Source organism: Ceratotherium simum, chromosome 12, assembly GCF_057802395.1.
Source record: "Ceratotherium simum simum isolate JZ-2026a chromosome 12, ASM5780239v1, whole genome shotgun sequence".
Lineage (NCBI taxonomy): Eukaryota > Metazoa > Chordata > Mammalia > Perissodactyla > Rhinocerotidae > Ceratotherium > Ceratotherium simum.
Genome location: NC_141911.1, coordinates 11,250,555 through 11,266,757, shown reverse-complemented (window position 1 = coordinate 11,266,757; position 16,203 = coordinate 11,250,555). Strand labels below are relative to the sequence as shown.

The 16,203-nt window shown below is 36.1% G+C and overlaps 1 protein-coding gene across 1 annotated transcript in view; it reads right to left on the bottom strand.

Annotated features, from left to right (window-relative positions):
* Positions 1–255: 255 nt before the first annotated feature.
* MTMR9 (myotubularin related protein 9) overlaps positions 256–16,203 on the bottom strand; it is a 57,777-nt gene continuing 41,829 nt past the window's right edge. The window contains exons 9-10 of the mRNA XM_004433516.3: positions 8,553–8,704; positions 256–5,296 (exon numbers count right to left, since the gene is read on the bottom strand). Of these exons, the coding sequence (XP_004433573.1) occupies positions 5,133–5,296; positions 8,553–8,704 (316 nt within the window). The 3' untranslated portion in view covers positions 256–5,132. The remainder of the gene's footprint in view (positions 5,297–8,552; positions 8,705–16,203) is intronic.

Here is a 16,203-nt window from a genome sequence, read left to right as displayed (position 1 = left end):
TGGTAATCTACTCTAAGAGGAGCTTTCCCTATTCCCTCATTGATTATTCATATCAATACATACTGAGTAAATAGTATATATAATACATACTCCTAATTCTTGGGATACCTGTGAAGTATTTAGATGGAAAGGTCATGATGTCTGCAGCTTACCCTCAAATGTTTCAGCAAAATAATAGTAATAATACACACACACTCACACACTCAAGAGTGTTAAATCAAATGTGAAAAAATGTTAACAGTTATTTAATCTAGGTGAACAGTAAATGGGAGATCATTGTAGTATTTTACAATGTTTTTGCAGACCTAAATTTGTTCAAAATATATATAGTAGCTTTAATTGAGACACTGCCAAAATCTTCACAAATATTTGAAAAAAATTAAAGTCAGCCTACAGACTTAATTTACTAGCACTTGAATATATTCAAATTTTATTACCATTGTCTATAGAAATTTAACACTAGCATCTGTGCAACAGTCCTCTTAAGCAGAGGGAGAATACCACAGACAAATCTTACACACTAAGATAACAGTACCACGTTCAACAAGACTGTTTCTTCATTCAGTAAACCAAGCTTGACAGAGCAGCCAACTCAAAATGAATGATTCCAGTTTTAGGACATAAGTGAACTTATCACTTAGGGAACATTACAAATAATATTAAAATGTTACATAGACTTTAAAAAGTTCAGAATTTTTCCCTAAGACTATATACAGACAGGTTCACAATATAGAAACCTGTACAATACAGCACTCTGCAGTTTTAGCAAAGCATACATTATAGACACATTTGCCATACAGTGCAATTTTATTGTGTAAGACATGAATAATAGTGCACTTAGATCCAAGAGTCACATTCAAATATATCAAGAGTACAATCCAAATACCCGGCTATTGAAGAAATACATATTCTTTTATGTATATATATATAACTAAGTTGTACAACATTTTTAGTGTAGATGGTAATAGATCTATAAGGATTCTAAACGATGAAACTCAGGGTGTATTTGTGTAGAATAATCCTCTTCAAAGACATGTGCATTTTAAAAGTGAAGCAAATGTCTTGGGCAGACAGACACAGGTAGTGTTGCACAACTTGTTTTTATTACATATCACAAATACAGTTAATCTGTATATTCACAGATGGTTAAACAGAATGGCTCTAAGTCAGTAAGCTCTTATCAGGAATTATTTTTCAGGATAATGTAGTGTCTACAGTGAGCCCCACTATCTTTCACTAAATTAAGCACAAACTACAGTTCTGCGGTGTAGTTCAAAAATAGGACATTGGGTTTCTTAAAGGGAATTTATATAACAAGTTCAGACTTTCTAAAACCTAGTCCTAGAGTTTCAGAGGGTCTCTTCTGGGCTATTGGTTTAAAGGAAGAAGATGCTGTGGACACTAGATTATAAAAACTGAGTGAAGGTAGAAGTAGTTTTATTCAGGAAAACAAAAATTAGAAAACTGATACTGTAAGAAAATTAGCATTCCATATCATCTGGAATAAATATTAATGGATAAATCAGTCTTTTAATGTTTTTTGTTCAGATGGTGAATTACATAAAAATACTATCTGGTAATCACTTAAGATACCAGCTCTGGAGGGGGAAAAAAGATCTGACCCTCGTTAAAGAATAAGAAATAACTAATCTATGTTGTCTTGAGGTATAGCATAAACCTGTATCAGATGTACTGAAAGACTTCATTCTCTGGTAAATTTCAAAGCTGCCAGAACAGGGGATCAACTATTCTAAAAGTTGTCCATTTTTTTTTGTCCAGGAAATGACTTTCTGATGAAGAGTGCTCATAATACCCTCATGTGGTTTTCATTCATTAAATCTGGAGATGGGTAAATACCAAAACTTTTGCTCAGGTTAAAGCCTGATACTAAGCGCACCTGATGACCTAGTTAAGCCTGATAATTAAAATAACTAATCCTGAAACCAGATTAACTACACATCTTTAAGCAGATGTTTTAAAATGCAGCAAAATATTCCTCCTATTTTTCACTTCAAGAGACAACTACTGGTCAAATCTTTTCCATGATATTGCTTTTTTATTTAATATAAATACTGACTGAAACAAAGACTAAAATCTCACTAAACTTCATCCTTTGAAATGAAAAGCAATGGCAACACCTCTGTAACTCAGGCTTCAGAGTTCAAAGAAAAGTTTTAAGTTCCCCATATGGGATCTGAAATGACTGTTTATTGTCTTTCAAAGTTTCCCAAACATCGCTTTAAAATCTTGCTTCAAAGGCCTAATTTTTCTTAGAAATAAAATACATTAATAGATTGTTTTAAACCTATTAGATTTTACAATTTCTGCTTGTTTTCTTTCCATTTAATGAAACCAAAATAAAAAATTTTCACTAATTATTAAAAAGTCTTACCACCCAAAAGGTTACAGCATTTTTATATAATCAACCAACTATGTTCTTCTGATTTTTAAAAAATTATTAATTTAAATCTAAGCATCCTTGTATGGCTGATAGAGGACTGTAGCAATCCTTTTTATTTTTAAAATATTCTTTGTGGGGCCTACTTTTTGCATCCCAAAATGTAAACCAGCCTTCACTATAAATGAATACGGAAGATGCCTAATATACATGAACTTGATTATATCTCACTTTATTATTGGCACCTATGGGGCAATTTGCTTGCTCACTTTCTGCCACAATTTTCTTCACTAAAGTTTTTAAAACCACATTTATCAAAGACAATTCTCCAAACAATGTTTAGCAAGTATCTTCTCATGAGTACATCCATTGTGTCTATTCTTCTCATCCAAGTGATGGGTAACTTAATATTATTAAAAACCCTCTTCAAATTAAATTGATAATGCACTTGTTTTTGACAGAGTTCTAGAGTTTGGGAAAACTCTAATATTTGCATTATTAGATGACTCCTTTGAAAGTGCACTGATATCAAAGTTTGTTTTTACGTTCTATAAACAGAACTGAGGTTTGGACAATCCCTAATTATAAATTAATACAAAATGCTAACTTGTCCAAACAGCTTAAGATTGCTGTCCCAATAAGAAGAAAAAAAATTGAAACACTATGCTATTATTGTACTCTGGCTACACATAAAATGTTCATCAGGAAGACAGGTGTAAATTGATGGCATATAATTTCTCCACGACCAAGCCTAATAAAAACACCCTCCAAAGTTTCCACCCATGGAAGCCCTGTGGCCAATCAATTTCACCAGTGGAGTCACTTCTAAAGAATCACAAAAAAAATCTCTAGATGGTTTTCCTTATGGGTCCGTTAACTGAGAAGAAAAAGGCTCCTTCTTCATATCTAGTCTTGAGACAAAAATAGGAGAAAATGAAAAGGTCAACTGCCTGAACAAATGCAGCAAGCAATTTCGAGGGGCCATAAAAAAGCTAGGGTATTTCCTCTTTTAAAAAATTAATATAGACATTTCACACAACACAGAGATATCTATAGCAAGACAGCACATCTCCTTGGCTCCTTGCCTTATTAGCCTTTTTGTGAGGGCTTTAATGCCCTGAGATTCATAACTACAGGCAAGAACAAAAGGGAGCTTAGAGAAGAAGGCAGGCAAAATGACCAAAAGAGTTCTGACTGTGAACTGTTGTGTAGCCTTTTGCTACAAAAGTCTGAGGAAACAGAAAAAAGATAAAGCTTGGGCAACTGGAGATAGAAAGTATTTGCCACTTTCTAAGGCTTCTTAATGTGGCCACAGATTTTGCTAAAGTCAGTTTTTAAAAACTGTATTTTTAGCTCAATACATAGCTCTAAAGCAGGGTTCAGTTTTGGTGTGCTTTACACTGAAATGGATACGTACAGATGGGGATAAATAGTATTAAAGATTGTTCTTCAACTATCCTTTAAAGGAAAACTAGAATTGATAGTATTTATTAAAATGAGCAGTGCCACAAAACAGAAACATACATGGAAAGCACTGAACCGCAAACTTTTAGAGTCGCAGGCATAAACCAGTACAGCATAAATATAGTCATCACTGTTTCCATAACACTGAAACATTTCAAATCTGTTTCTGAAGTTTAAAACATAGCTGCATCATGTTCATAAATGTTCACGTCCACTTAAATTATATTTGCCTAACATATAATGGACAAATCAGCAGAATCAAGATAAATTTTCAAAAGGCTCAAGCCAACATGAAAGTTTTAACCTTAGTATCAGTAAACTCTTAGAATACTTAAAACGCAATAAAACAGACACACGTACATAAACCAGAGCAATAAGAAGTTGAGACGAGAGGAGTGCATCTCCGGTTTAAGGAAACCATATTTGTAGCTTAACTATAACAAATTAACATCTATTCTAAATGATGGTGTAATGTGACATCCAGCATTTGATATACATTTAATATATATGGTCAAAAACCTGAAAAACCAATTCAACAGTAATGATACCGTATCAGTGACAAATTCCTACTTGATTTCTATATTGCACATACTTTTAGTGTCTACTGTTAAACTTACTTCTTCTCAATGTAAATGTCAGAAGACTATACCTATTGCCCTTGTAAAAATAATTTACCTTGAATAAATATTCAGATTTTCCTTTCTTGACAAACCAGAATGAGAATGAATTCAGCTTTGTTAGTCTAAGACTATTTTAAAGAGAATGGCTATTTTATGTGGCAAAGATACCAGACATGGCATATTAAACACAAAATTCTTGGTTTATCAACCATTTCAGTTTTGAAAAAATTTCCATATTCAGAGTGTTTAAAAGTCTGATCATTTTTTAAACTAACAAATATTCCCTAAAGAGATTAATCATATCCTTGACTGGTCTGGAGCATTGTTTGGAAAGTGGACACAGAGAGAAGCTTATGATGAAATGGCATGTAACAGGAATGGCATTACACTGGTTACCTGTTTCACATAAAATAAAATGACTAGCACCTCCTTCCTGCTCCCAAAGTGAAGAGGCCTAACAGCCACATAAAACGTGAGTAATTATAGTAAGTTTCATTCATAAAGTATTGAGAAATCCATTACATTAGAGGGTTCTCACATCTAAAGCCTCAAGTTCAAGGCTACTGTGTAAAAGTGAACCGAAGGGCAAAAGGAGAGAGAGGCGGGATACAGGTCTGGGACGGTCCTCACGAAGACTGTGGGGAGATCTTTCAGGGACTCTCCTGCATCCCATCCTCAGTTTCCAATTCTGCCAACTGCCTCCTAAGGATATTTACTTTTGCTTGTAATTCCTTGTTATGTTCAATGATGTTAACCATTTCTTCATATGCTTCATCCAAATACTTGGAGGATCTGTTCCAACGTAAGAAAATACCTATTGAATCCAGGAAAGGAAAAGAGGAGGGAGAAAGATACATACAATGAATTAATATCATACTTGTGAATAATACATAATTCCATGCATTACACATTATTTTTTCTTTTTTTCACAATTCACATCTGTTTTATTATGCTCTAAAATATACAGGAATCTTGAGATACCAAAAGAGTGCAATTAAATACAGTATTCAAGAAGTCTCTATTTCTATGTACACAGTCATTAATTCTTCAAAAAAACCCCACAAAATTATGAAATAGATCAAAATACTGTTCTGTGATATATTCAGGAAAACAAGCTAATTTATATGCCATAAACTTTCCAGTTTCACAACACAAATCTTTTTTTTTTTTTACAATTATAGAACTTTACCCAGACCTATAAGACTTCCTCTGTGTGAAATCATTTTCACTGGAAAAGTGGCAGTTAGTGTAAAAGCAGAACCACACAAATTGTTATTTAGAAGCCTAAACTTCAGCACTCTCTCTCCTCTCTCTTACTTAAAAGGTAGTTTTCCAATTCTGCAGGCAATTGCTTCTTTCCCCGAATAATAACAATTATCCTTTTATTATGGACTAAATGGAGACATTCTCTCATCTACATGGACCTATATTAACTACATCATCCCAAAATAATTGCTTAAAGATATTCAAATAAGGAGGTACAAAATGTTTCCAGGCTGCAACATGTCAGGCAGCTGGCAAGTCCACAAAAGTTTTACGTTCATTAAAACACTTTCTATAAACCAAACTGCCCTGGGCCCTCAAGAGTCCTTCTGGACACGCCCAAATGCTAGTCTCTATCAGAAAGGGAAAAACAGAAGCACAAAGACTGACCTGTGTTGATTTTTCTACTATACGAACCTATTTTTAAAATTCTGTTCTTCAATACAAGAATTACTTAATATTAATGGTTAACTATGACGTAAATATAAACAGCAGAGAGACATTTTAAGACTAAAGAGTAGTCTCACTGAACAATCCATATACCTACCATGAGAATATTTTATCTAACACAGAATTTCTTCCAGTTCTAAGTTGAGGAGGCACTAAACAAATATAGAAAGTGTGTTCTTAATGGAATGGTAGGAATTCATTCCTGTAATAACAACAAAGACTTCCTTCTATCACTTAATCCCTAACCTCTCAATGAGGTTTGGTAAAAACTAGTTAAATCAGCCTTTAGGCCATCCAACTCCCAAATTTGGCTTTTCTCCCAAGTAGTAAGTCTCTCAATTCAGTTATTAAACATGACAGTGGCTTCTAAGTAAACTGTCCCAGAAGTGTTAAACACGAAGCTGGGCTGCAATCTCTCATTTAAGAGATAACTTATACTGTACCTATGACCGTCTACAACAATCAAGAAAGTAAGCAAGAAGTAATCAAGAAAGTAAGCAAGAAGTTCTGAGTAGCCAAAAATTCCCAAAGCACTAAAGCTCGGGTTCAGAGAATCTTGAGACTATCTGAGGCCATTTCCCCACAATTCTAACTAAGGGACACCTCAACAGATAAGATGAGAAGCATAAACTGAGGGGGGAGACAGCAGCTAATGACAGATATGCCAAGAGGAACAAGATGTGAGAGCGGACATCCAGAGAAGTGACAGAAACAGACTCAGTCTCAAACTGAGAAAGCAAAGCAATCTGAGACCCCTTTACACATAAAGGGCAAACAGTTTTCCACACGAGTTGCCCTTGAGGGCATAACATATTAGAGCACAGTATAATAACTGACATTTATGGTAATTAAGTTCAATTTACCAAAAAGCTACCACTCCTATGTGTATACCTTATGCTGTTTAATACAAAGACGAATAAAGATGTACTTACTACCTTAAAAATGATTAAAATGAAATTAAATGATATTTACAGTCTTCATTTAATGAATGGCTAATATATTTTAGATAGCTTTTGGTTATTTTTTTTAAAAAAAGCTTTGGTATTTAAGGAGATAAGCTTCAGGAGTCTGAAAAATTACTGTAGGTAAAACTCCTTTAGAACAGATTTGAAAATTAAGCATAGATTATTGTTCCACGTGAATTCCAAGTCTGCATTACTGCACTGATGGATGGCATTTGTGCACATTTACAGAACCTTACTAGAATGACTAGCTCACATAATCCTTCAATAGCATTTAACAGAAGAACCTATCCTAAGGACTGCTTAATAAAGTAAACAGGGAGAAGCCATCTCTTAGGAGCTTAAAATTTATTCCTGTCCCAACCACCTACCAACTTTCTTACACAAAAAGTAATGTACTTTCCCTCACACCCATTAAGACAGCCACTACTAAAGGGGGAAAAAACCCAGAAATTAACAAGTGTTGGCAAGGATGTGGAGAAAGTGAAACTCTTGTGCACTGTTGGTGGGATTGTAAAATGGTAAAACTGTTATGGAGAACAGTATGGAAGTTCCTCAACAAATTAAACATAGAATTATCATAGGATCCAGCAATTCCACTTCTGGGTACATACCCAAAAGAATTAAAAGCAGGATCTTGAAGAGATATTTGCACACCTATGTGCCAAAAGGTGGAAGCAACAAAAGTGTCCATCAGTGGATGAATGGATAAACAAAATGTAGTGTGTATATATAGATAGATAGATATAATGGAAAATTATTCAACCCTAAAAAGGAAGGAAATCCTGTCACATGCTGCAACTTTTGAGTACGTTGAGTGAAAGAAGCCAGTCACAAAAAGACAAATGATTCTACTCATATGAGGAACCTAGAGCAGTCAAACTGACAGAGACAGAAAGCAGAATGGTAGTTGCCAGGGGCTGGAGAGAGGGGCAATGGGAAGTTGTTTAACAAGTATAGAGTTTCAAATTCACAAGATGAAAAGTTCTGGAAATCTGTTTCACAACAGTGTGAATATACTTAACAATACTGAATTGTACACTTAAAAATGGTTAAGTTGGTAAATTTTGTTTTATTTAATGACGATAAAAAAAGTAATGTACCTTCTTATTTTAACCTTCCCTTAATAGGGAAAATATCCAATACAAACAGCAGTATCCATTAAATAATCACTGTTAATGTCTCAAATGGGGACTGAAAAAAAAAAAAGTGTGACCAGATAACAGATATGAAAGAGAGATCCATGCCCTTATTGAGAAAAAAATAATTACACCAAAGTCTGAGGGTCAGGTCCACCTCACTATCTTCAAATATCAACAACAGCATGTACTCACAGGCAGTTGAGAGAGCATCCTTGACTATTAATCAAAAATTTGCAAAGGATGCATGGCTTACCTTCCCAAAGGTGAAGACTCTGTGGAGCAACTGAAGGCCAGATGACCAGATTGTTGGCTTCAAAGAGAGGACTGGTGAATTTACTCAGTTCACTGGGCCGATTGACCCAGGACCACAGAGACATTGTTTTCTGCTGTAGCTTCAACTTACATCTGATCAAGAAAGAAAATTGCCATTAAAGCAGTTAATTTATAATAACCATTATTACATGCTCCTCCTAATAGGACAATTTCTCTCTGTATGTTAGAAAGCAAAACACAAGACTTTTAGAAGAACAAAACATTGTAAAATAAAAATGTTTGTCAGAAAATTCAACCTGCATCATATAACTCTCAACAATCACAAAACAAACACTGTTTTACAGGCTTCCAAAGCCAACAAGAAGGATAAAATCAGAATCTGGTCATGTCAGGTTCGGTGTTAAATATTAACCCAGAGAGAGTTACTATATGCAAAAGTCCTTTATTTTATCTGGGATTGTATTTTAATTTAAAATTGCTAAATATAAAAAAAACTTTCTAACTTTTTTGTTTTGGAGAAGACTAAAATGTAAAGACACAAAAATCATACATATCATATTAAAAGTGGAGGTTGAGTCAAATGTCAAACAAAAAATTTTTTAGACAGCTTTTAGAGCAAATAAATTACATGTACATAAAATACTATCAAAGATTAAAAATAAATATGCATCTTGATGTAAATGCAGATTTAATCTAAATTTATATAAAATGAACAGTCCTCATAATAATTCTGAAATTCTATAACACTCTTTAACATGGAATAAACCGTTAGGGAGGGAAAGTGACCTGACACATTTTAGAAAAAATAAATTTTAAGAAGGATTTAAAGATAATTTGTGGTAAACCTTATATTAACCAAAAAGATAATATATTCAATTTTCACAGGATTATGTTTAAGCTGAAATTTTACTGTAAAATTGGTTTTGTCTCTGAAACTAATTGATTACTTATAAGCTTCAGGCAAGTAAATTATGTGCATTCTTTTTATGCTAGCAATAAAAAGAACGCACATAATCACAGAACCCATGTGGCACTGGAATTTAATTGTTAGGATAGCAAGTCCCATACTGGGTTCCCAGGAACCAGGCATGGTGAGGACAGGAGACCACTGCACCCCCAAGCCAATGGCTAGCCAATCACTGAAACTTTTCCAACTAAGCCCACCCCACACAGCTTCAAAATCCTTCTCAGTTAGTACTACTGGTAGGCTCTACCCAATGGGAATCAGAATGTGAGATAAAATCTATTTGTGCAGGGGGTCAGCCCGGTGGTGTAGCGGTTAAGTTTGCGCGCTCCGCTTCAGTGGCCTGGGGTTCGAGGATTCGGATCCCAGGCGCATACCTACACACGCTCATCAAGCCACACTGTGGCGGCATCCCACAAACAAAACAGAGGAAGACTGGCATATATGCTAGCTCAGGGCCAATCTTCCTCACCAAAAAAATCTGTTTGTGATCTCTTTAATGAAAGCTAGTTCTGAGGGATATTAATAGGTAATAACCAAAAAGAAGTCCAGAGTCAAACATATTATTTAAATGATGAATGAAAGTTATATACATTGCTTTATCAAAGGGCATCTTAAAGCCTTTAATGACTGTTTCATGACTCTCTGAGAGGGGATTATTTTATGCCACATTCCCCAAATTTCCTTGACTATGTGAATCACTAATTCCCCCTCTCCTCCCATCACAGTACAGTCCAGGGCTAAGTAGGAAATGCTTTAAGAAATGGTGGGATAGGATATTAGATTCCTGATACATTTAAGTGCCATGAAAAGAGTTGCCTTTGTGATGATTATTTGGACATAATCTTTGATCTCCTAAAAACCAACCAACAAACAAAAATCAAAATAACAACAGTAAAGCCTCTTCTACATACACAATTTTGTTTTGTTCAGCATTTTAAAAGCATATCTGACCATGGAATCCTTTTTAGTATAATATTTTTTAACATCCCTTAGTATTAATGTCTAACAAATGAACTGTAAAACAGGTTTCATCTCACATGCTGACTCCCACTAGAGGTTACCAATTACTTTTCCTTTTTTTGCATCCGATGACACAGAGCATGAGTTACTTGCTATCATGTTCAGTAGAATCAAAGTGCCAGCCAGAGTAATTTTGTGGCTCTGTGTCAAAATGTCATCAGTGGTCTGTTCTAGGCTGCTGGCTGAGCTGGTGACAGATTCAAGGAGGAATGGATGAATGAACTAACATTTTTTAAATGCCTATGAAGTGACAGGTATCATGCTAGGAGCTTTCACATGTTGTGTTATTTGATCCTCACTACAACCCAGTGAGGCAGATATTAATTTTTGCCTTTAACATCAGAAGAAATAGATTCAGAGAAGTTACACAGCTAGTAAGTGGCATAGTGGAGCTTCAAACTCAGATCTTCTAATTTCAGTCTTGAACTTTTTCCATTAATACACTGGAGAAAAGGAGAAAGGGGCTGATGACAATGAAAAAGAAATGTACCTAAAGTTTCTCAGGGCATAGTTTAAAATGTTGCATTTAGGCGGGGAACTTCTGGAATGGCAGAGGAAGGACCTCCATATATCATCTTCAAAAAGTAACAAATAGTGGCAAAAATACTCAAAATAAACATTTTCTCAACTCTGTTCTCAACTACCAAAAGGCTTCCAACAATCTGAGCAGCATTTCTCCAAGAAAAAATGCTGAACCTCTGGAAGAACAGCAGGATTTGGGGCATTTTTAACTTGGCCTACTGCCAACACCCTTTCCCCAGCTCTACAGTATCACTGAAAACCAGCAGCCTTGCAGCCACTGGAGGGGTAGACCAGGTTTGGAGCTCCTCAAAAAGTACCACCCCCAGAACACATCACTATTTATATGTCTTTCAAGCTCCCTGGCAAAGCCTCCTTTGCAGAGTGGTGTAGTTATTTGACTTGACTCCGAGTTCTCTCTGAAGAAAAAGCCTTATCACCCAGCGTATCTGTCACAAGCAACGAGCAGAAACTGTCTAATACCACAGCTGCCTGAGGCTGCCCTATCAGTTGGGGCGAAGAAGAGGCTGGCCAAAATCATAAAAGGAAGATTTAGGGAATGAGACGTCCACAGTGGGGTTTTGAAAAGCTCTGACGTAAGCCTGAGAGTTTACAGGGGTGTACATGTGTGCAGGGCTGTGCACATGCCCAGAAAACACTTGCGACAGCTCCAGTTTTTCTCCTCTGGCTGAACCTGAGGCCCTGTTCAAGCTGAAGGCTAAAGCAGAGTTGTAAACTACCCAAGTGTTGAAGCCATGCCCCAAGACACACACAGAGCCCCTCAGCAAAGGGTGAAAGATTTATTCATTCACGACATTTAAAGAAATCTCTGACTAATTGTTAGCTGACCACTAAGTCTAGCTATCTGAGCAGAGACTTCAGTGGCTGAACACTAGAGGAGATAAAAATTTTACAGAATTAGTCCAGGAAAGGGACTAAACAGAAAGAAAGACAAAAAAAGAAAAAAAACAAAAACAAAAATCCAGCAACAACAACAAACCCTTGCAAGATAGGGGGATCTAATTTCCATATTTGCCATATTATATTACCTATCAGTTTTCAAAAAAAATGGTAAGACACACAAAGAAACAGAAATGTACAGCCCATACACAGGGCAAAATAGCTGACAGAAGTAACTGTCCCCAGGAGAGAAGAAAGATATTGGACTTACTAGACAAAGACTTTAAATCAGCTATCACAAATATGTTCAAAGAACTAAAGAAACGATGCCTGAGAAATTAAAGGAAAGTATGACAACAATGCCATACCGAATAGACAATATCAATAAAGAGGTAGAAAATATAAAAAAGAACCAAATAGAAATCCTGATTTGAAAGCATAATAACTGAAATGAAAAATTACCAGAGGAGCTCAACAGTAGATTTGAGCTGGCAGAAGAATGAGTGAACTTGAAGATAGGTCAATTGAGATTATCAATTTCTGAGGAAAACAAAAAAAAAGAATGAAGAAAATTGAAGAGAACTCCATAAATCTGTGGGATACTACCAAGTATACAACATATGTATGCATAACAGGAGTCCCAGAAGGGGAGAAGAGAGAGAGGCAGAATAATGTTTGGAAAACAATGTTTCAAAATTTCTCAAATGTGATGAAAAACATTGATCTACACACCCTAGAAGCTCAAAGACCTCGAAGTGGGATAAATTCAAAATGGTCCACACTTAGATACATCAATATCAAACTGTTAAAAGCCAAAGAAAAAGAGAGAATTGTAAAAGCAGCAAGAGAAAAATGACTTATTACATACAAGGGATCCTCAATAAAAATAATGACTTATTATCAGAGACTATGAGGCCAGAAAGCAGTGGTATGACATATTCAAAGTGCTGCAAGATAAAGACTGTTGACCAAGATGTGTATATCCAGGAAAATTATGCTTCAAAAATGAAGGAGAAGAGGGCCGGCCCCGTGGCTTAGCAGTTAAGAGCGTGCGCTCCGCTGCTGGCAGACCAGGTTCGGATCCCGGGCGTGCACTGACGCCCTGCTTCTCCAGCCATGCTGAGGCCGTGTCCCACATACAGCAACTCGAAGGATGTGCAGCTATGACATACAACTATCTACTGGGGCTTTGAGGGAAAAAATTAATTAATTAATTAAAAAAAAAAAAAAATGAAGGGGAAGAGTGATGCCAGCAAAAATGGCAGAGCAGGCAGCTCCAAATGCCCATCCCTCCACAGAAACACTGGCAGAAACTGTTAGAACCAACTATGTCAGACCTCTGGGAAATAGGCAAAGGTTTATAGCACACAAGCAAACACAGAATCAAGGAAAAGGTAATTTAAAAACAACAGGAAAGCTTTATGGCATTTTTATTTGCTCTTGCCCCACCCACTCCTTAGCTCATGGAGGTCCTGAAGATGGCAGCCCATGTTCCCAGTATGGGACACTGGTCCCTGGCTCCAGAAGGAATAGCGCAGTCTTTATTCACAAAGAATTGTGTCTGTCCTTTCTAACCTGTCCAGGGGCTACCTGAAGCACTTGTCTTTGTTACACCTAACTCAGAAATCACTGTGGGCAGAAAAGTGGCGGGCATTCCTAGAAAACATTATAAAGCGAATGAACAACCTGCAGTCATTTAGAAGAAAAGATTATGGTGGAGGGATACAACAGAGCATCAAAAGCCCAGAGAATAAGGTCCTTTGGGAAATCAGGGAATGCAAAGGTGCCGATGTATACTGAGGAATTTAGAAAGCTACATGCACTCCTAAGGCAGGAAACATGCTCAGAAGAGACCTGAGAAGATCCCAAATCTTCAGCTCTGGCTGCTCTCTAGGCTCAATGAGAGCAGGAAGTGAAGGCTAAGACCTGACTAAGCATTGAAAGAACATTCCAGCACAAAGCCAATCTGTAAAGACAGTGAGAGGATTTTTTTTTCTTTGTCTTGAGTTGTTTTCCTTTTTTCTTTTCCCTCCCTCTTTTTCTCTCTCTCTTTTGCCTCCTGGTATTCAAGGAAATTGCTGTCAAAACACTAGCTGAACACAAACTAAAAGAACAGGTACTTCAGAGACCACACATGAGAAAGAATACACACTTTACAAAAATAGTTTAGAAAATGACTAAATAAATGAACAGCTACAGCCTACAGCAAGCAACAAAAACAAACTCCAAGGAGTGGGAAGAATCTGATTTCTGGAGAACCACATTACAATATTTTAAATGTCCAGATTTAAAATTGCAAATGATGCAAAAAAAACTAGAAAGTATAGCCCATTCATAGAAAAACATGAACAGAAATTGTCCTGAGCAAGCACTGACTTTGGACTTACTGGACAAAGACTTTAAATCAACTGTCTTAAAAAATGCTCAAAGAGCTAAGGAAACTATGAACAAAGAACTAAAGGAAACCAGGAGAACAACGTCTCAAAAAAAAGAATATATCAATAAAGAGACAAAAAATTATAAAATGGAAGCAAACACAAATTCTGGAACTAAAAAGTACAATATCTGAAATAAAAAACTCACTAAATGGTTTCAATAGCAGATTTGAGCAAGCAAAGAAAGAATAAACAAAGATGAAGCTAGGTCAATTGAAATTACCCACTCTTGAGGAGAAGAACAAAAAAAAAAGAGTGAAGAAAAATGAACAGAGCCTAAGCGAACCTGTGGTGCCAACATATGCATAATATGAGTCCCAGAAAGAGAGGAGAGAGAAGGGGCAGAAAGACTATATAAAGAATTAATGGCCAATTTGTCAATTATACCCCAATAGAGATGGAAACAAACAAACAAACAAAAAGAACCACACACAAAAAAAATTAAGAACTGAAAACTTCCCAAATTTGATAAAAGACATGAATCTACATATTCAAGAAATTCAGTGAGCTCCAAGAATAATAAAGGCAAAGAGATCCACACTGAGACACATGATAATCCAACTCTCTAAAGCCAAGGACAAAGAGAGAATCCTGAAAGCAGCAAGAGAGAAGTAACTCCTCATGTATAAGGGATCCTCATTAAGATTAACAACAGATTTCTCATCAGAAACCATGTAGGCCAGAGGGAGAGCAATGACATTTTTAAAGTGCTAAAAGAAAAAAACTACCTACCAAGAACTCTACATCCAGCAACACTATTCTTTAAAAATTAAGGAGAAATTAAGACATTCCCAAATAAATAAAAACTGAGGGAGTTCATTGCTAGTAGACTTGCTTTACAAGAGAAATGCAAAAGGGAGTCCTGAAAGCTGAAATGAAAGGACAATAGGCAGTAACTCGAAGCCATATGAAGAAATAACTCTGGTAAAGATAACTACATAGGAAAGTATAAAAGTAAGTTATTATTGTATTTTTGGTTTGTAACTCTTTTTACTTCCTACATAATTTAAAAGAGATGGATAAACACAATTATAAATTTATGTTAATGGGCATATAACGTATAAGGATGTAATTTGTGACTACAACATACAGGGGAGCAGAGCTGTATAGGAACAGTTTTGTATGCCATTGAAATTAAGTTGGTATTCAAACCAGATTGTTATAAATTTAGGATGTTAACTGAAATTTGCCTGGTAACCACTAAAAAAATATATTTTTAAAATATATACAAAAAGAAACGAGAAGGGAATCAATAGTACACTATAAAAAATCAATTAAACACAAAGGAAGGTAAGTAATGGAGGAAATGAACAAAAGAGGTATAGGACATACAGAAAACAAATAGCAAAATGGCAGAAATAGGCGCCAGCCCACTGGTGCAAGCGGTTAAGCGCGCACACTCTGCTGCGGGGGCCCGGGGTTCGCAGGTTTGGATCCTGGGCGCGCACCGACGCACTGCCTGTTAAGCCATGCTTTGGCGGTGTCCCATTTAAAGTAGAGGAAGATGGCCACAGATGTTAGCTTAGGGCCAATCTTCCTCAAGAAAAAAGGGTAGGATTGGCATCAGACGTTAGCTCAGGGCTAGTCCTCCTCACGAAAAAAAAAAAAAATTGCAGAAATAAGTTTTTCCTTATTAGTAATCACTTTAAATATAAATGAAGTAAACTGTCCAATCAAAAGTCAGAGATTAGGGGCCGGCCCTGTGGTGTAGTGGTTAAGTGTAGGCACTCCACTGCTGGCAGCCCCGGGTTCGGATCCCAGACATGCACTGATGCACCGCTTGTCAGGCC